The sequence below is a fragment of the Caretta caretta genome, chromosome 20 (assembly GCF_965140235.1).
Source record: "Caretta caretta isolate rCarCar2 chromosome 20, rCarCar1.hap1, whole genome shotgun sequence".
Classification (NCBI taxonomy): domain Eukaryota; kingdom Metazoa; phylum Chordata; order Testudines; family Cheloniidae; genus Caretta; species Caretta caretta.
Window position 1 is genome coordinate 443,756 of NC_134225.1, and position 21,325 is coordinate 465,080.

Genomic DNA, 21,325 nt, shown 5'->3' on the forward strand with positions numbered 1-21,325 from the left:
TAGAGCTTACAAGTGGAATAATTAACATGAACAGCCCTGGGATAACAATATAATTCATAATATACAAGAGAAACAAAGTTATGTAAGCAAAGATTAATAGAGCCTCTTAAGCTCAAAATACAGGTCTCCTACTGCCCCTGCAGCGTTAGAAGATTACTTTAACTAACAGCTTTGCCAAAGACATTGCTAGGGAGTAGTATTGGAGGGCAAAAGAGTGTGTGATATAGTTGGGACAGGAACGTGAAGAACCCTTCACAGCGGGACTTCAGCGTGGAGCTGCAGGGAGGAAAGAAGGGAAGCAACAGGTATCTGAGGTCCAGAAGACGGTGTTCATTCACTCATCAAATAGCAGTGTTAAGGAATTTTTCTATGATATTATCCTTTGAGCAGTGTGTTGCTTTTAATAAACTTAGCCTTTGCAGTAAATAGGACTTTGTAAGATTTCTCAATCTTCTTCATCTAGCATCTAACCTCTTTCTGCAGGATAAGAGTGTTTGTTTGTATGTGCTCCCCCTGCAATGAACAGAACATGTCAAAGATCTTGCTTTCCTTTTGCTTACAATACCCTCTTAAGATAACTTCTCATGTAAAGATGTTTTTTTTTGCATGCACAGAAACTTTTTTCCTGCCATAATCTAACCCAGAGGAGTTGGTTTCAGTGGTGGGTGGAGTGTAATGTGTGTATACGCTAATTCGTGCACCCTTTTTGGTATGATAAGACTTCTGTGAATGCAAGGAAGCATTTCTGTTGGGAAGCAGAAATAAACATGGCTTTACTTGTTTCCTTGGATTTGCATTTTTGATGCTGAGAGGAATGTACGCAGCTCTGAGAACAGTGTTAATTACGTGCTGCAGTGTAACAGGTGAGGGATAGCTCAGTGGTTTGAGCATTGGCCTGCTAAACCTAGGGTTGTGAGCTCAATCCTTGAGGCAGCCATTTAGGGATCTGGGGCAAAAATTGGGGTTTGACCCTACTTTGAGCAGGGGTTTGGACTAGATGACCTCCCGAGGTCCCTTCCAACCCTGATATTCTATGCTCGTCTCTCAAAAGGGAGGCTTTCTCTAACTTTGGTGACCTACAGGGATTGGGGCAGGGACTTCTGGACCACATTCTGAATGAATTCTAGTGTTCTGGTCACCAAGACAGCGAAGTTAGTGTATGTCTCCCCAGTAACATGCTGCAGGGAGGTTCATGTGTGTGGTTGCATTTATTACATGAAACAGTCTATAACTAACAAGGGGGAAAAGTTTACTAAAATCATATACAAATAGTCCCACTTTCATCCTGCATTTTCACTAATTAGCTTTAAGATTGTCAGTTGCTGCTATAGTGGGAAAACGTCTTGTGTGTGTGAAACTTAGTTTAGGTTTTTCTAGTGAAATCCAGCCTGTTCATATCCCTTTGATGCTGATGTAAAAATGAGTGTGGAGATTAGTCTGGTCCTTGTGTCCATGTCTTGAAGCCTTTTAACATTTGAGCCACAATCATAGAACTGCAATTGTATGTGCATAAATGTCTGAGCAAATACTGTGTTTGTATGCTCAATCAGTATTCTTAACACAAAGGGTTTAACTAGTTACTTGCATAAACATCAGAGTGGTAATTTATGCATATGAACCTTTGTCCACGTAGTTCTAAAAATATGGTCCTTGGCTTTTAAAGGCCTCTTTTGAACAGTATCTGGTCTTTAAGAGAGCATTTTAAAATTAAGTTTTCCTGTACTTTGAATCCTCTCTTGAAGACTTCTGTTGTCGGGGAAGGGATCCAAACGGGCAAAAATACATGGACAAATAGGTCAAAACGATAAAACAATTAGAGAGCTGTATGTCTCAGACTTCCATTCCTCTCATGTTATACGGGAGCATGTTTAATTTTTTCACTCTTTGCACAACTAAAATTCACTTTTGAATTATATTCTGGGTTACATATGATTGGGATCCAGTGGGGGTATACTAATTTAATGCCTCTTTCAGGTGAAGACAGCTCTGCCGTGTCTACAGAAGACCTGAAAGAATGTTTGAAGAAACAACTCGAATTCTGCTTCTCACGGTATTGTATGAAGAATTCATTCAGCATCTATTAAATGCTTTGTGAAAGTTGCAGCTAAATGACTCTGGGTCTTAGTTTCTTTTTACCATGAAAAGGGGGTTATAAGCCAGGAGATCAGAGGTCAAATCCTGATATCACTTGCTGCTGGGGTAGCAGGCAGTACCTGAGTAATGTATTCAGCTCCAGGGAAGATGGTATTTTGTCATGATGTCTCCCTGGATCAACTTGTGTTGGATGTGGGGTGTGTGTATGCATCTGCAGGAGTTCCTTTTAGCATGAAAGATGCAGTTACTGTGTTTTGCCTTGAAGCCACAGGGTTAAAGTTTCAGATCTTGATCTTGATTCTCTGCTGAACTTGTCCAGCTCAGAAACCTAGATGGAGAAAATGAAGTACTTCTGTGGAGTTAGAAGCTAGGGAAGACTGTTATTCTCCCTCTGAAGTGGGTTATGGAATTAACTGCTAGTTGTCAGGGGTGGTAGGATGGGTGATTCCTTCCTCTAGGACTTAATCCTTTGAGTAACTGATGGCATAAGTGCAAGTGGGTGCAACTGTCAGGTCAGCTCCGCTAGTAAATGTGGTTATGCCAGGTTTAATTCTGGCCCAGAGTCTGATGGAAAAGCTAACTTGGGAACAGTCTACACCCTGGGGAAAGCTGTTAACAGAGACCATCGACAGGAATGCGCTCAATTTACAGAGCATGTACAGCCTTTCATGTTCACACAGTGGCTGCAAGTACAGGTTCTGTTGGTCATTAGTAATGCCTAAGGTGAAATCCCCTAGTTCTGCTGCAGCTTGTCTTTTCTCCCTAATTTTGGACAAGAAGCTAGAAGTGTTGGTGCTGAACCAGTTCAGCTGGCCCTGCCAACACCATCTGACAGTGTACACCTGCAGCTCATGCCCGGAAACTACTCAACCACTACTTCTTCCAACAAAGTGCTGGGTGCTGTGGGAGGGGCACCAGAATGCAGTAGTCCAGAAAGACCTGTAAGGGGTGCTGTGTGAATGTGCCACAATCATTCTGTTGGTGCTGATTGGAACCTCTGAAACATTGCAAGGGCAAAGAAGCCAGCCAGCCATCTACAGAGCCTGACCCTGCAATGTTGTCCTTGTTTAGTGAAGACTAATTTTCTATATTTCACAAATCTAGGAGGTTGAGGTTATTTAATTGAATACTGGTAAGTAGCTCCTTGGGATGGATGTTGTATGGGCAGGGTAATATGCCAGCAACTTAGCCTTGGACACCTTTCAGCTGCCCTTTCACTTTATTTTCATTGCCTTGATTCTGCTTTGTTTGCATTTATTCCCAAGAGTGAAAACCTGTGGGAGCATGTGCAACTTGATTAGAATGGCAGTTATTTTGTGTTTTAATTCTTAAATCAGTAGTTGTCCTAACACCTAGAATTTGCCTAAAATGTATATTTTATTCTCTTCTAGTGAGAACCTTTCTAAGGATCTTTACTTGATGTCTCAAATGGACAGTGATCAGTTTGTTCCAATATGGACAATTGCCAACATGGAAGGAATTAAGAAGCTGACCACCAATGTGGACCTTATTCTTGAAGTATTGAGATGTATGTGTGTCTCTTTTTTTTATTTTATTATTATTAAAACCTTTTCGAGATCAGTAGAACAAATGTGTTGCTAAAAGCTCTAATACAAGGAGCTCTCAGTTTTAAAGAAACCAGTTGTATTGTTCTTCTTTCTGTGGGCCTGGTCTCTGGCCTAAAGCTACCGATTTCGTTCATGGAAAAATCAGGTTGTGATTAATTCTTCTTGGAGGAAACCAAGCTGTCCAAAGCAGATCCATGTAAGACAAGAGACTGAGGTAGCTACTGTCTTGTATTTAGTAAACTTGCTCAAATTTATTTTGAAAGAAATTGCTTTCAGGAGGACTGAGTTTTGTTAACCAAAAGCAAAAATCGTACTCCCTGAATGTAAAGAATGACAAGCCTGCTCTTCTGACTTAATGTAGAAATTTCAGTAGGAAGGGTAGTTCTCCTGTGGTGCTGACTCTGCACACCACCTCTTCTGTAAAAGAGTTTGAATCAACTGCTTTGCAATGTTTACTTTGAATCCATAAATGTTTTTTCCTGTTCCCATCTGAATTTCTCAATAGGACTCTGCTTAAGAATTTAAAAAAATGAACTCCCTTTCCTGAGTTCAAACCAGCCCCTTAGTCTAATTTTTTGTTGTCTTTAGTTTTGTAGGCAGAGAAACACTGAGTTGGGATGGGAGGCAGTATCCGTTTCCCTTTGATGGATCCATGTAACATTGAGCTATGTTCACATTGATGGAATAATAGATCATTTAAGCTCTTGCACTCTATCACTTCCCCCTTCCCCACCTACGCTTAAGATTTCTCTCTTATTATTGACTGGTAATTCAAACATCTGTCTCTTGTTATCAGCCAAAGAAACAAATCTTGTAAAATCTGTGTATCACTCTCCTGGTATTCTCTCCCTTCACATTTAAATGTAAAATTCAAAAACGTCAACTCCTCCTGGTGCATATCTGATGCCAAGAAAAACCCTAAAATTGATTTCTGTTCAGATGGGAACATGTGCGTGCTGATTCTTTCAGAGGTACTGAGCATCCACAACTCGCATTGATCTGGGGAGCTGCAAGTGCTTAGTGCCTTTGAATATTAGGAGAATATGTATATTGCATTGTGTAGTGCATGTATAAATGAATTCATGACTCCAGATAATTCAAGAACTCCTCATTCAGTTACTCAAACTATCCGCCAATATCTGCCCAGGAGCAGGGTTAATATGTGATTGCTATTTAAAAAAATAGGTGCATAACATTTTTTTTAGCCACTGTTCATAGTCGTATGATACAAGATGAGTTACATGATTGGCACTGTTAATATTAACAATACACCCTGGTTACCCATATCTAGTCAATACAGACCTTGTGGTGCCAAAAGGCACGCTGACTTCACTGTGCGAGAAGTGCAGATTTGTTCCCTTAGTGGTATTTGATTCTGAACTGAACATGAGTGGAGACAGACACCTACTATAAAAAATAAAAAGTGCAGTGCCAATTGGGGAAAATGCTATTTTTGGTGAAAGCTTGAACTCCTCACTACCAAATATGATTTGAAAAATTAGGTTTTACTTTGACATTTCAGACACCTCTGCCTCTCACCTATTAAGATTGAGCTCTGTCACAGTTGGTTTTGTCTATAATCTCTACAGGTAACTAAAGAGGTGTCAGGATCTCTAACGGTATATGTGGGCAAGGAAACAGTCATGTTTCTTCCCAAATTCAAAGCACATTTTACAGTCAGTCTCACGCTCATTTGCCACTGTCATGTTTTCTGATATTTGAATTCTGAACAATTTCAGAATTTGAAACGTTCTCCCCTTTGTCTCTTACTTGGCTACTCTGAAGGATAGGCTTCTGAATTGTTGGTCCAATATGTATATGTGGACAGAGTTGTGAAAAATTAGATAGGTCAAAATATTAATGTATTTGAATCTTCTTGCTGACTGTTCTGTGTGTATTGCAGAGAGTCTTACAGCTACTAATGTCCATTTGTATCTTAATTTTAGCTTCCCCTATGGTACAAGTAGATGAGAGAGGGGAGAAAGTAAGACCAAACCATAAGCGATGCATTATTATTCTTCGTGAGATCCCTGAAACAACGCCTATAGAGGTAAAAAATAATCCCATGGTTTACAGTAAGTATATTGGGACTTGAAAACATTGCTTCAAGCTGCAACCAAAAGAGCCATGTGCTTTTTAGAAAACTGATTGGCAACTTAAGTTATAGATCAAATTTAATTCAACTGAGTGATATTTCTTGTAAACAGCTTCTAGTTTTTTTTTTTTTTGTTGTTGAAGCGATGTGAAATCCAAAGACCATATCTCATTCCAGTGATATCCTTTTCCATTATGTTATTAACACAGTAAAATGCTCTTTGTTACATGAAATCTATTCTGTTCTATTCCACCGAAGACTATGGCATGACCTGGGGTCTTCTGGAAGGCAGGTTAAATTGGTTTCCTTTCAGATCCAAAAGTGAGAAATAAATCCAGAGAATAACTTGGATTTCAGGCAAAAATTTTCACAGTAGGCACTTCGCATTAAGTCCGAGGGTTGTTTTGGCAGATACAAACATTAATAAACATTTCTTATTCATTGTGACCCAGTTTGAGCCAAGCTCATTATGGTGATAGAAAGAGGATAATAAAATGCCTGCTGATATTTGGCTGACAGAGCTGTTAGTTAATGAATTTATTTTAGAAGATTTTAGAGCTGTAATGTGAGGCATTTGTACAGTGGCACTTTAAATTAGCAATATTAATGCAATGCTAGATGAACAGATCTGTCCTTGTAAATCTCTGAACTCTGTTGCTCCTTTTAAAAGCTGTAACTCATTGTGACATGAGCAACTTCTTGCAAAACTGTTACTTTTCTGGAAGTTGAGAATCTTGCATCAGAAGGACCTCTATAAAGGTACTTGGCTAACTTGAAGCCACAGTGGGTGAGGTAGTATCTTTTATTGGATCAACTACTGTTGGTGAGTTAGACAAGCTTGTGAGTCACACAAAGCTCTTCAAGTCAGGGAAAGGTACTCTGACCGAGCATCAGAGCTAAATGCAAGGTGGAAAAGATTATTTAGCATAAGTAGTTAGCGCATATTCTAAGGGACTATTCAAGGTAGAGTACATTGCATACAACTTGAAGCCAGTTATTCATAATGCTTCCTTGCCAGCTTAATGCTGCAATATCTTCCTTTATCTCACGGTCCCCTCACCAGAAACACCCACTATTTTTTGTTTTTAATCTGGGTAGCCCATGTGTGCAAGACTGATGTCATTCTCTTAGAGAACTCCACAGATGTACTTGTTCTGTAGGTAGAAATCTCAAAGAACTAAACTTTCTAAAGTCACTTTTGGGCATCTTATTCTCATTACAAATGTACTTTTATGCATGTCTGATATTGAAGAAAACTCAGTGTTGCATAACAAAACTTAAGGTTGTGTTGTGCTCTGACATATAGGAGACCTGCCTGCTTCCAGTTCCCTTCCTACACAGGTTGGCAAGGCTTGAGTGCTGCAGCAGCAGCTGCATATTCAGCCCCTGGGATGGGTGATAGGATCCTTGTAAGAGACACTTTCTGCTGATTTAAGAGCAGGTCTGAAGGGCATTCGTGGGGATCTCAGGGTTTGGAAGTGGAAAATGGTATATAGGAGAATGTGTGAATCAACACACAAACCAACATATCCATGTAGTATCTGGAGAAATATACCAACATTTTAATGTTTGTATCTTCAGCTAGACCAGTGCCAGTCTAGTATTGAGAGATACAACATGGCAGTTATATGCTCCAACTAGGAGGTTGGATATATTCCTGGCTACAGGATGAGGCTTTAGTAACTCAGGATGTAGAACAAAAACTTCCTCTGGTGGGGAGTGGACGTTAAATCTCCCAGTTGGTTTGCAATGATAGTTTTTGGGGACCCAGTCCTAACAGGTTTCCTTTTCTTTAGGAGGTTAAGGCGCTGTTTAAAAATGAAAACTGTCCCAGAGTGATAAGCTGTGAGTTTGCTCACAATAACAACTGGTACATTACATTCCAGTCAGATACTGATGCACAACAGGTAAGACTCCATTCGATTTGAAGGCAATCTCTATCCTTTAGTTGAAGCTTTCCTGTTATTCTTGGGAACTGCACGTATGGTGTATGATAAAATATGTGCCACAAGGGAGAGTTAATTTAATTTATTAATGTATGCAGCACCTATTGCCTGGGGAGCTAGGAGTTTATTTACAAAGGTGAATTCAGTTTAACTGATAGAGAAATTCAGGAGAGTAGGGATGACTGCTGTTCTTGGACTACTTTTCTACTGTCTGCCTCTCTTACCATGTGTGCTGCTTCTATTTGGTCTCCTTTGCTACTCTTGACAATTAATAGCGTCTAGTTACTGGAAATGTTGTTGGATAGTAGATATAGTATCCTGTATCTGAAACGCTGGCTTTGTTTAAATAGAGCTAGTTAAAAGGAGGAACAGTCTACATAGGCATCGCAATAATTTCTGTAGTTCTTACAGGATAAGAGGGAAGATCCTTTCATGGATTGAGAACTGGTTAAAAGACAGGGAACAAAGGGTAGGAATAACTGGTAAATTTTCAGAATGGAGAGGGGGTAACTAGTGGTGTTCCCCAAGGATCAGTGGTTTGAGCATGGGCCTGCTAAACCCAGGGTTGTCAGTTCAATCCTTGAGCGGGCCATTTAGGGATCTGGGCCAACAATTGGGGATTGGCCCTGCTTTGAGCAGGGGGTTGGACTAGATGACCTCCTGAGGTCCCTTCCAACCCCGATATTCTATGATATTCTATGATAAATGATCTGGAGAAAGGGGTAAACAGTGAGGTGGCAAGTTTGTAGACGATACTAAACTGTTCAAGATAGTTAAGACCAAAGCAGACTGTGAAGAACTTCAAAAAGATCTCACAAAACTAAGTGATTGGACAACAAAATGGTAAATGAAATTTAATGTTGATAAATGTAAAGTAATGCACATTGGAAAAAATAACCCCAACTATACATACAATATGATGGGGGGCTAATTTAGCTCCAATTAATCAGGAGAAAGATCTTGGAGTCATCGTGGATAGTTCTCTAAAGACATCCATGCAGTGTGCAGTGGCAGTCAAAAAAGCAAACGGGATGTTAGGAATCATTAAAAAAGGGATCGAGAATAAGACTGAGAATATCTTATTGCCCTTATATAAATCTATGGTGTGCCCACATCTTGAATACTCCGTACAGATGTGCTCCCTTCCTCTCAAAAAAAATATACTGGCATTAGAAAAGGTTCAGAAAAGGGCAACTAAAATGATTCAGGGTTTGGAACGGGTCCCATATGAGGAGAGATTAAAAAAGCTAGGACTTTGCAACTTGGAAAAGAGGAGACTAAGGGGGGGGATATGATAGAGGTCTATAAAATCATGAGTGGTGTGAGAAAGTGAATAAGGAAAAGTTATTTACTTGTTCCCATAATATAAGAACTAGGGGCCACCAAATGAAATAAGTAGGTAGCAGGTTTAAAACAAATAAAAGGAAGTTCTTCACTCAGCGCACAGTCAGCCTGTGGAACTCCTTGCCTGAGGAGGTTGTGAAGGCTAGGACTATAACAGGGTTTAAAAGAGAACTGGATAAATTCATGGAGGTTAAGTCCATTAATGGCTATTAGCCAGGATGGGTAAGGAATGGTGTCACTAGCCTCTGTTTGTTAGAGGGTGGAGATGGATGGCAGGAGAGAGGTCACTAGATCATTACTTGTTAGGTTCACTCCCTCTGGGGCACCTAACATTGGCCACTGTCGGTAGACAGGATACTGGGCTGGATGGACCTTTGATCTGACTCAGTATGGCCATTCTTACATTCTTATGTTATGTTCTTACAGATGCACTGTTGGGACACATGGGTACAATTGGGCTTTTATAGAAAGCTTAAGAGTCCTAGTTCCATGAATTCTTTCTGTTGGAAGCTCTTCTCAAATGCACATCCTGCTGCAGTCGCAACAACTAAACCTTGCAGTTTTGTGCTATTGCCTGAGAACCTGAAAGCAAAACTGTATAGAAATTGACTGGACAGGAAAATTAAACTGAAGCTTTTTTCATTGAACAAACAGAAGTGGGTGGTTTTAAAAAAAAGAAGGCAGATTAAGTATCCCTGTAAATAACTGGATGGGCAATGATATTTTTTTGCTACCATAGGAAAAAATAGGTTTCAGAGGAACAGCCGTGTTAGTCTGTATTCGCAAAAAGAAAAGGAGTACTTGTGGCACCTTAGAGACTAACCAATTTATTTGAGCATGAGCTTTCGTGAGCTGTAGCTCACGAAAGCTCATGCTCAAATAAATTGGTTAGTCTCTAAGGTGCCACAAGTACTCCTTTTCTTTTTAGGAAAAAATAGGTGCTTTGCGGTAAAGGAAACATCATATTAAAAACCATGGTTTGACTTAGTACAAATTCTCCCTTTGGTATGTGTGGTTTTTCAATGTCACACTCAAATATTGAAATGCTATTGCAGTGGCATACTTAAGGCAAGCACTCTTCTGTTTAACCCTTGCAACAGAGATTAAATCCTTACTCTTCGATAGCAACGTGATATGGTCATATCTGTGTTAGGATTTAAGAAAGATGGATGAAGGCAGGAAGGCATGTGTACTAACACATTGCAGCTTGGTCTGCATGAGGAACCATGTTGATGCTTTGAATAACACAATGGCTTTTCCTCTTGTAAAATTGTCATAAACTTATCAAAATATAATGCAACTTGAATTCAGGCCTAGCTATGTTTATATTAGTTTTCTAAAGACTGTCTTTGAAGTGCAGTTTTACCAAAATGATCTTTCAATAAATGTCTTTTTATATACACAGGCATTTAAATACTTAAGGGAAGAAGTAAAAACCTTTCAGGGCAAGCCAATAATGGTAAGACACTGTTTAATGTGGGTATGGGGAGATTTCAGGACAAAATCTTGGATGTCTGTCTTTGGCTAGCACTGTAAACTTACTAAAAATTAGTTTTGGGATGCAAAGCCTTTCCTCTATAGGACACTAGCTTGAAACCAATTTAAGAGTGTGCGGTGGGTGATCCCAAGTGCAGTTTCTCCTGGAGATGTGTCATATATAGATATAGGTATAGCTACTTTAAGCTTCCAAATTGGCATCCTTGTTTGTAAGACTCAGCAGAGGGATTAAAGACTTTGATTCTCTTCATTTTGTAGAGCTCGCTCCTCTAGAATGACATTTAGACAACCTGGGTGTGCAGTGTGAGGGAAGCTTGCCCTGCCTGCTGCTCCTTGTCCTGTACCTAATCTGCTGAGAAGTAGACTTCAGTTTCTATGGTTGTCAGTCTGGCATCTTTCACAGCACTGACTTTTGCTTAAATTCTGAGTTAGTCTCAAATTATAGGGCAGTTATTGCCACAGAAGGCAGCATAAAGTTTAAAACTTTGAGTGATCCATTGGTTTAAGATACCCACCTTACAATAAAGTGTTAAAATGAAAGAAGGGATAACCAACACTGCAACATAGTCTGTCACACAAGGTTTATGCTTGTAGTCAGCAGTTAACCTAGTTTTTCCTTACTTACATTATAATAAAAATAAGGGAAAGAGAAAACTTGTGGCTTTCCCCTTACACTTTCCTCCTCACATGCGGCAAACGTAACTTGGTTTGATCTCTCTTACAGGCAAGGATAAAAGCCATCAACACATTTTTTGCTAAAAATGGCTACCGGGTAGTGGATTCCAGTGTGTATACTCAGCCAGTTCAAACACAAGCACAGTTTGCCTCACCACTGTTTATGCAGCCTGTATATAGTCCTCAGCAGTACTCTATTTACAGTATTGTGCCTCAGACTTGGTCTCCAAACCCTGCACCTTACTTTGAGACACCACTGGTAAGTAACTGCTGCCAATTTTCATAAAATGGGAGGGTTTTTGTTATCAACACTGATGGGCAATACATTTTGGAATATTGTCCCAAAAATCTACTCTTGAGAGCTTGAGTAACAAATTGGCCTGTGTTGATTGGGTTGACCTCTCACTATCTTTCAAGAGACATGGGTCTGGTCACCTCTTCCATATGTTGTTGGTTACTGACCATTGGCTTCAGCCAATGATGGTCCAGACCCAATAAGATGAGCCTCTAAAAGGCACCCAATCCGATCACCAGCGTCAGTTAAATCCCAGGGGCTTCTGGTGTAAACTCAGTTTATCCCAAGCAAACCTGGGGAGGTGGAGAGGGATTTTCTTGGCTCTTCATGGACAGAAAGATCATGAGACTGTACTGGCTTTACAAACTATAGACCTAGGGAGAATTTTGAATGAGGGATTGTAATAATGGAATGTGATGTTACGGGGTTGAGGTGTAAAACATTCTGGATAAAGCAGCAAGTTAAGTTGATGTCTGCAGTGCAGGAAAGGGCCGAACAACTATGAGCATCTTTCCTTTTATCTTTTGACTTAGTTGAACTCTTGACAGCCTGATATTCTTGTCTCTGTATTGCAGGCCCCTTTTCCTAATGGTGGATTCGTGAATGGCTTTAATTCACCAGGATCATATAAAACGAATGCTGCTTCCTTGAGCATAGGTCGCCCATTCCATAGAAACCGGTAAGAGAAAATCGGGAAGCTGGCTGTGCTGTTAGAATTTGCACTTTCCGGAGCTTTAATGAGTCATCAAGGAATGCTTATTACCAAGGGCATAATGCCTTGTAGTTCTTGTTTGCTAAATCTATGTGGAATTTTTTTGGAAACTAAATTTAGCATAAAATCGAGGCCAACGTTCATGAGGCCATACAATAACAAATCTGTGTGTGCTAGAGAGAACAAAGGTGAGGACTCATTTGAAAGCTTCAAAGAGGTTACCATTAAGTGTTTAAGTCTGAAACCAAGGTAGCTTCCTCTTAGAAACTGTTGCTTCTAACTCATGGCTGCCTTATTTCCTAAACAGAAATTCCCACAAGACAAATTCCACTTCTGTAGTGAGACTAATATTGTAGAGCCACTCACCTTATACAAGTTCAGAGATACAGGCTCTTGCTATTGTTCGATAAATTCAGCATTCATCAATTTTATCACTGTAATTAATTTACCACGTCAGTCTCTCTCCTGATATAATTTTAGAGAGTGAGCTCAAATACATTCATTTGCAGAGGAGGAAAACAACCTTGTGTGTCGTTGGAGCAATGCTCTGTAATTACAAAAGACTATAGTACTCTTGCCTTGTGTGGGTGGAAACTTTTATGTGCAGACTTTCCTACTGAATGCAGCAAGCAGGCGGATTAGCACAGTAATCGCTTTTATGTTTGAGACTTCACTTGACAACTACCTGTGCTGTAAACATTTGGTAATGGAGTTAAAGTTCATGGCCATAAATTGACGTGATCAGTGGAGGATGGACTTTGAAATTGGGTCTTGCAGGAGCAGAGTGAAGTGTTTATTGCTTCATTTGGGACAAGTGAGGCAGCTGAATTTAGAAAGAGAATTGTGTCTAATGGGGGCAGATCCTGCACAACTGCCACTGAGCTGTGTTAGAGCTGTGCCTGTTTATCAGCGTCTCGGTTATTAAAACTTAAATGGAGCATTTTTATAGGATTTCTTGTGTTTGTAGACCTAGATTTTTGACTGTTGTCCAGCCCAGCTGGTATGTACAGTAAGAGTACAAACCGTCTAGATGGGCAAATATATCCACTTCCTAATTATCAGATGGAAGTAATCAACATTTTTTGCCTTTTGAAACTGTGCTCTTTCTCTAGCAATCTTGACTCAGCCTCCATTTTAGGCTGGCGGCCAAAGCAACCCTAGCAGATCCTCTTGGGGTAAGGCCCCCCGTGATTCCTTGCAGGAAGGATTTAAGTGTACTTGCCGTCAGCACTGTACAATCATAATCACATAGAATCAAAAAAGTACAGAACTGGAAGGGACCTCAGGAGTCCGTCTAGTCCAGTCCCCTGCACTCAAGGCAGGACTGCATAATAACTAGACCACTTCTGACATACGTGTCTGTATCCTGTCCTTAAAAACCTCCAATGAGAGAGATTCCACAATCTCCCTAGACAATTTTGTTCCAATGTTTAACTACCATGACAATTAAGAAGTTTTTCCTAATGTACAACCTAAACCTCCCTTGCTGCAATTTAAGCTCATTGCTTCTTGACCTGTCCTCTGAGGTTAAACGAGAACAATTTTTCACCTTCCTACTTGTAGCAATCTCTGATATACTTGAAAACTTTTATGTCCTCCCCTTCTCTTCTCCAGGCTAAATAAACCCAATTTCAATCTTTCCTCAAAGGTAATGTTTTCTCTGACTTAACTAGCTTTTGTAGGAGCTGTCTATCCAGTCCTCAAAGGAGGAGAGGGACATTTCAAGAGGGCAAGTGCTTCCCTCTCTCATTTTGGCTGTTGACTAAAGGGACTAGTCCATATAGTTGAAGGAGACACATCTCCTTGTGTAGAATTTCTCGTTCTAATCATCAGAAGTTCCTTAAGTTCACCATGGACCCCTATCCTGAAGGCTTTTGAGACAGAGATTCTGTCCTGAATCTCGGCAAAGTATAGTGTAAACTTTTACTATTAGATAAGTCATCTAATTTCATACAGAGTCCAGAGTTGGCCAGAAACCATACCAAATAATTAATGGCTCTAGGTAAGAGCTCCATATCCATTGGTGACAAGAGGTTATAACGTGCTTACTCCTAGGTAGCTCCTGTTTTACTGTGGGAATTCTACTGCATGATGCAGTCTCTGGAAGAGAAACTCCCTTCAGAACAGGAATTTTAAAGGGTTAGGACTCTTAAATGAGAATCTCTACTGTGATAAGCCTTTTCTTTAGTAGAGAAACATAAAGTTGAGTTATTTGAGTTCCTTCCTTCTCCACAAATGGAGCTCTGATAGTAGAAAGATAGAGGTAGCTTCATTGCACACAATATGGTGTAATCTGGTTCCAAACACATGTTTTGTCTAGGATGTGCTCTAGCCTTCCCTACCTCAGTGTTAGCTTAGTGTGAAGCTTTCCTTATGCCATTGCAACTTTAAAGCCTGTTTCCAGGATTTGAAATGTTATATTTAAGGAGGATAGTGGAAGCCTCTGAGAGACATTCCCTCTCTGCTGGAGTGCTAGCAAGATAAGTGAGATGTAGGCTCAGAGGCTTGGCCCAGTGATGATCAAGTATCGCGCTCAGAGAGAACAGGTCTAACATTCAAAAGTCTGGGCATCTCTCTGTTTCATGCACACTCTCCTTGCTCACTTTCTTACTCCTTCCTTCCTTCTCTTTGCTTTCTCCTGTCTTCTGCACTTTTCTCCTGTACTTTTTTGTTCTTCTGCCCAGACCAAGATTGTGTGGCCTTCTCAATGAAAGGTGAGATTATGAGATCTGAGGGCTGAATCATACAGCTAGAAACTTTTCCTTCACTTTGAATGGATTCAAAAATGGCAAATTTAAGAGACTTAACTAAAATCTGCTTTCCATGCCTATTGTAGATGCTAAAGCCTATTAAGTGCTCTAGAAACCTCCCTGCTAATGAACATTTATTTCACATTGTCCACATACCAGTCTAATTTTACATGTCCCAAGCAGCAGGGATTCCTTTGTTTCCCTGGACTGTCCCTAACTGGGTATGTAAAGGATGCTCTGTATTCTCATTTGTTTAAATGAGACCTGTTAAAGGAGTTTCTTAAAGTCTCAGCTCTCCTTGGCAATTGGTATGTTTTTTAAAGTTCACGTTCCTTTTTGTCTCTTCAGCATGGGCCTGTGAAATCTGTTGGAAGTCTGAGCAGATGGATTAGCAAATTGTGGGAGACTTTTTTTTTCCATGTTGTAATATGGGTTCCAGTCTGGAAAGGACTGAGATCCACTGATGCATTAGATTTAAATTTTTCAATCTTTTGTATTTAATACCATTTATGCATGGCGGGTTTCTGTCTCCCCCCCCCCCCCTTCAGTTTGGGCAATAAACAACTTTCACTCTTTCTAGGCTGCCTCATGAATTCTTGTGCTAGCACAATGTAGTAGTGTTTGGGTTGTCGGCGAATCTTTAGAATTGAAGGTAATAGAATTTAGCATTTCCACAAGAATCCCTATTAAATTATCACAGTGGTTCCTTCTGGACTTAAATTTTATGAATCTGACCCATATTTAATCATTTAATCAAAAATGATAAACCCTTCTGTTATGTTCAAATATATTTTAAAAAATATAAATAAATAAAATAATTGAGCCTAAACTGATTGTCACTTTAAGTCTCTTTGCCTCTACTTCATTTTGTTGATGGAGAAAAGCTACTTACTGGGTAGCTGAGGATTGTTTCATGAAGTTTGTTGGAGGTAAGTAGTACTAGGCCATCTCTGTTCAATATAACTGTGCTTCACCTTCAGTCCCAGAAAACTTCCTCCAGGGAGAAGGCTTACATGCTGCTTCCCCTGTAAAGCTTTTTGTCCTGTGGGCTAAGCTTAATTTATCGCATCATGTGGGTAGTCACTAGTCTAATATTAAATATTGGCTGTTTTGTCTATAAACAAATGTTGGTTTGTTTACTTTAAACCGATCACATTTATTTGGGCCTGAAATGTTGCAACATGCCTGCATTTGCGCAGGAGTGAAAGGTTCACGCCCTGTGACAAACTCCCAAATTGTTGTATCAGACTTAATCAGCTTCCTTGTTTTGTGGATGTTAGGACAGTAGCATGAGAATGACATTGGAAGATAGGTTGGGCTTCAGAACAATCAGAAAATGGTTGTTCAGCGCATGGGTTCCTGAGATTTAAAATGAAGGGTGGGTGACTTTCCTGATATACTTCCTGCATTTGAGAGCCAAAGAGGCACTTTCCTAGCCATTAGATCAATCAAGCTGTGCAGGAGCCACCCAAAGGAAGTAGTGGCAAAATTGTGTCATTTGTCACTTAAAATGGCATTGGAAGATACAGTATAGAGCACAGGGAAGAATCTTGCACTGTCAACTCAAGATTAGATTAGTAATCTGTCTCTCATTTCTGGTTCCATGGTTTGCTATTAGCAGATGGTAACTTGCTGAAGACATGCAGTTCCCTTCAACTGAAGAGAAAGGAAGATAGCAGAAGGGAATCTACCTCTTTACTAGCCAGTCTAGAATTCCTGGCATTTGGAGACCGCCCTTGGACATTCTCTGTCACAGGGATGTATAGATTTTTTTTTTTTTTTTTTTTTGGAAAATACATAAAATCCTGTGCTCCAAACTGGTGGTGGTTCTTGAGACTTGCTGTGGGGGGGGACACTGGAAGAAGCCAAAGAGTGTAGGAGAATTGGAGGAGGATTGCAAGGAGGGAATCCAGTCTGTTTATATAGTGTGAGGTAGGGTAAATATTTAGACTTGAACATTTAGTACATATTAAAGTTATATTACTTGTCACTCAGGCTGCTGTCCAAAGGGAAGCTTTCTCTCAGCTGTGAATTGGATGCTCCTGTGTTGTCTGAAATACTTAGTTTGGAATCATCTGCTTGTATTTTGCAGAGGATATGTGCAACGGTCATTAGATAGACGCTGAAGTAACAAATTGGGTACACTGAGTGTGGTGGAATTAAGCATCTGTATTTGTTCTTGCTCTCACATAGGCAAATCTCACCTTTTTTATACTCCTTTGTTCCTATAGACTAATCACGGCCCATCTCCCTCTGTTTCACTTGTATGTTAGTGAGAGTGTTAATTGCCTAACTCTTGAGCTTTTGCAGAATTTTCTATTTTCTTTATAGTCACAATTTTTTTAGAGTCAGTTGGGACTTCTGGATGACTACTCAGGATTAGTAAGAAGAGATGGGTTGAGGATGCCTAATTATATGGCTTGGGAGCTGGACAATGGAACATTTGGTCCTTGGACCATGAAGTCATGGCAAGGGTGTATGGTACCACATGGGATATTGTTTTAACAATGGAGGAGTAACATTTATTTATTGTCTCTCTTTAATTACTTCAGACCATATTACCGAAAGTGGTCTAGTTTGTTTGGGAGAGAACTTTGCTTATTGGTCCTTATGTTGTGCTGTTGACAACTTCTTATTGTATCTCATACAGTGTGAAGCCTCATTTCCGATCATCAAGCAGCTCGGAACACTGTGCAGAGGGTACAGCTGTGGTTGGTACAGTGTCAATGGGGGATGGACCACTGAACAGAACCAACTTGAGGAATTTTGGTATGGAACGACATACCAATACATTAACAGGACACCAGGAACAAGGCTGTTCTCAGAAGGATTATTCTATCTCGCAGATGGAGCAGAATGGAGACTACAGTATTGGCAGGGGCAGGTAAAAAATTGCAGCAATGAGAGCCATATGTTACAGTGAAGGCAGTGTGTGGTTGGAGAAACATTGGCTACAGGGTTGGGAAAAGATTGCCGAACCAGCTTTAGATTAATTTTCATAAGCCAAAATAACTTCAGGTGCTGAACACAACTGTTCAGTTATCTGTGGAGTGGTCTAGGGAGCGAATTGATATTCAATTAAACAAGCAAATTGAGCATAATACATTTTGAGCTTTTCTAAGTAAGATTGAAAATGTTTTGACTCTCCATTTTTACAGGCTCTAATGGTAGGAAATTCATACAGCTGGTAGTAAATAGGGATGTCCTTATAGAAGTTAAAACTGGTTTATTAAAGAAAAACATGTTTCTGTACAAACTCTGTTCTACATAACCCTTACAATCTGAGTGTAGTGTTAAAACTTTAAGGCTTATGTTTATTTCATTTTTGTAAAACATGCTGTAAGTGTCTTCTGGCTCACAGTATGAATGTGGGGGGGGGGAAGCTCGTGCATGTTAGCAATTACCTTCAGTTAGTAGTTAAAGCAAAAAGTTAGAAACAAACTCTCATGTAAAGCAAATGGAGAGTATTTCCCCCCATCCCCTACCACTCACGTGCACATCTTTGTTTCTCTCTCTTTTTTTTTTTTTTAAAGCAGCTGTGCTAACTCTGGGCTTTTTTGTTCTAAGATTCAAATAGTTTGTAGGTAGTGTAAAGACAGGTTTCACTACTTTGTAAGGACTAGATTGTGACCACAACTCTGTTTATGACTGGCCTACAAAATACAAACAATTCATTAGGTAAAACTGTAGCCTTCGGGGTTACATTACATTTTAAACAAATTTAAACAGTGGTCTCCAATACCAAAGTCCTCTGGGCTCAGTGGCTGGGAGCTTCAAACATTTATCTTCTGAGATAAAGCCAGTTGATTTTTGGTGTCTGTTAGTACTGGGGTTCTGACCCTCTCTAAACAACTTGCTGACCAAAAATTCCCAATCACACCTGTTACTACAATATAGGTTTTTAAAGAGAACCAAAGTAAGAGTTGTTCACAGTAGTAAAGTCTAATCCACAGCAGGCATGTTGTGTCCTAAAAAAGTAGGTCTAAAGACCTTTTCTTGTAACAGAAAGGACACCAATTCAGTCTGCAAAACAAGTTGATGCACTGAGAAATAAAGTTAGACCCCTAAGAATGGAGAAGAGGCGGGTCTGATCAATAGGCACTACTTTTGATCAGTTCTACTTTTACATCAGCCATAGGAAGAAGGATGGGCACTTAACTGCATGCTCCCCTTTATGGGGGATATAATTAGGAGCTAGACTAATATGCTTGCTGAGGTTTGTCTTCACTTCCCTTCTTTTTTCCTTTAAAGGAGGAACTTTTTCAGAGGTCGGAGAAGACGAGAAGATGACCGTCTTTCAGTAAGTTCCATTTCCATTATTTCATGGGGGAGGGAGACATGTAGAGGGGAGGGACCTAGGCAGTGAAATGGGCTCTGCCTTACCACTTCATATACCTCCCTCTCCCCCTAGTCTTGACTTGAATTTGACGGGTTCGTTGTTATGGTTCGCCACTGATCGCATCCGACCAGAAGATTTATAGGTTCTTGTCCAATTCAGACTACAGGGTTCAAGAACTCAGAGAGTTCTATATCGGGAGAGGACTCTCAGGGTGCTTGGCAAAAACACTCACACTGAGGACAATACCAAATTGATAAAACTTTATTGAGATTAACAAAAGAATAGATGCTATGAAACTTATGACTGCAAAACAGTAAAAGAATTCCAAAACTCCTGGTGGTAACATTTATATTATAAGTACCTTAACTTTAATATACTCTCACCCTTCCTTGAGGATCCGGTAATAGGAGGTGAAGGACCAGCCTTACTCCTAGCATGCCCGATAACATGACGGTGCTGGCTTCCCCAATAGTTAGGAATGTTGAATAGTTATACTGTACCGCACAAGCTGAGCTGATAGTGTGACAGAAGATAGAATGATAGTCTATAGCAGTGGTCTCCAAAGTGGGGTGCACGCACCCCAGGGGGTGCGCCAGAGGGTTCCATGGGGTGTGCGGCAGGAGGAGAGCCGCTGGACAGCACTCCGCTGTTTTACTTTTCCTTCGGCGGCAGCTCTGCACGCCTGTAGCAGGTCTTCCCTTTCGGCAGCACGCCTGCGGCAGGTCTTCCTGTCTCCTTTCTTCGGCGGCACCGTGGGGGTGCGCGATCCAAAAACGTTGGAGACCACTGGTGTATAGAATATAGAAGACCAAAGAAAAAAAAGAGCTAAAGACTAAAAGAGCTTAAAAAAAAAAAGCCCCAAAAGAACTAAAAAAAGCGCTCCCTATGATATCCTTACAAGGTATTGTATAGGATCCTGACACTACGTTCTTCAGGCCCAACCTACTATACCCAGATCTTATTTCTGTACCCTAAGAAATTTATGGGTACCCTTATCCTATAGGTTAGTGGATTATGACACTTACTCTCCATATATTAATAAGGATTATCTCACTCCAAAAACTGCCAATCTAGGCTCTCTTGGTGACTTCCAGGTTGTGGTATACCCTGCGGTAAGCAACTGGTTGTAGATGCCAGATAAGCCTGCTCGGTGTTGTGTGTAGTTCCTCCCTTTGGTTCCCCAAGGTTCAGGGACCATTCCCATCTATGCCAAAAGTTACCAGCTTTTAGGCTGACGTACTCTTAACTGATGATACTTTTAGCTCTTAAGCGGATCTTACTGGATACAGGCCGGTAGGCTTCTTGCATTTCAGCAAAACTTATTTTAGGTATATTAGGAAACACATATCATATGCCTCAACACACCCTAAATTCATAGGAATTAATATTGATAAAATGTAAGAATAAAATGGATTAATTCAGAAAGAGAAACATATTTGATACGGCTGGCTGGATTAATAGGATAGAATAGCTAGCAAAGTAATCCTATGGGCTACACTAGCTCCTGTCTGAGGCTGTGAAGATAGAATGTGAATGCTTGCCTGACAAGTGAAAATACATCAGTCTCTTGGTTCCAGCCATTACTTCCTGTTTCTTTTTTTTTTAGAGCCTGTCTTATCTCTTTAGTAACAGGTGTATCCTATAGGAAACCTTGTTGCTGAGTGCTCTTCCAAAAGTGTGCTGCTTCACATTGACCACTAGGTGGAACTCAGTGCAACTTGCTCCCATTATCTCTCCCTTATAATAGGATGCTGAAGACCTGATCATCTTCCCATAGAAGTAATTGTCAAAAGTCCGGCTGGCTTCAATGGAAGCCTGACTGGGACCTGAGATGACATTCAAAGGGGGTGCAAGAAGTTAGGCTTATGGGCAGTTAGTTATTTAGCATTTATGGTCAGACCTTGGTTTGTGGCTTCTTACTTTTATGGGGACAGAAAATATTGAATAGTTTGATCAGCACCTGCCTTAGCAATGCCTTATTCAGGCCAATGCTCTTGTTTCAAGACTGCT

General features: G+C 40.3%; 1 protein-coding gene across 2 annotated transcripts in view; it reads left to right on the top strand.

Moving 5' to 3' along the window:
- Positions 1–21,325, top strand: part of LARP4 (La ribonucleoprotein 4) — a 45,847-nt gene that overhangs the window by 15,074 nt on the left and 9,448 nt on the right. For both annotated transcript variants that reach the window (XM_048831512.2, XM_048831513.2), the window contains exons 4-12: positions 1,975–2,050; positions 3,486–3,622; positions 5,609–5,712; positions 7,554–7,664; positions 10,453–10,506; positions 11,269–11,478; positions 12,090–12,193; positions 17,627–17,860; positions 19,228–19,276. In XM_048831512.2, the coding sequence (XP_048687469.1) occupies positions 1,975–2,050; positions 3,486–3,622; positions 5,609–5,712; positions 7,554–7,664; positions 10,453–10,506; positions 11,269–11,478; positions 12,090–12,193; positions 17,627–17,860; positions 19,228–19,276 (1,079 nt within the window). The remainder of the gene's footprint in view (positions 1–1,974; positions 2,051–3,485; positions 3,623–5,608; positions 5,713–7,553; positions 7,665–10,452; positions 10,507–11,268; positions 11,479–12,089; positions 12,194–17,626; positions 17,861–19,227; positions 19,277–21,325) is intronic.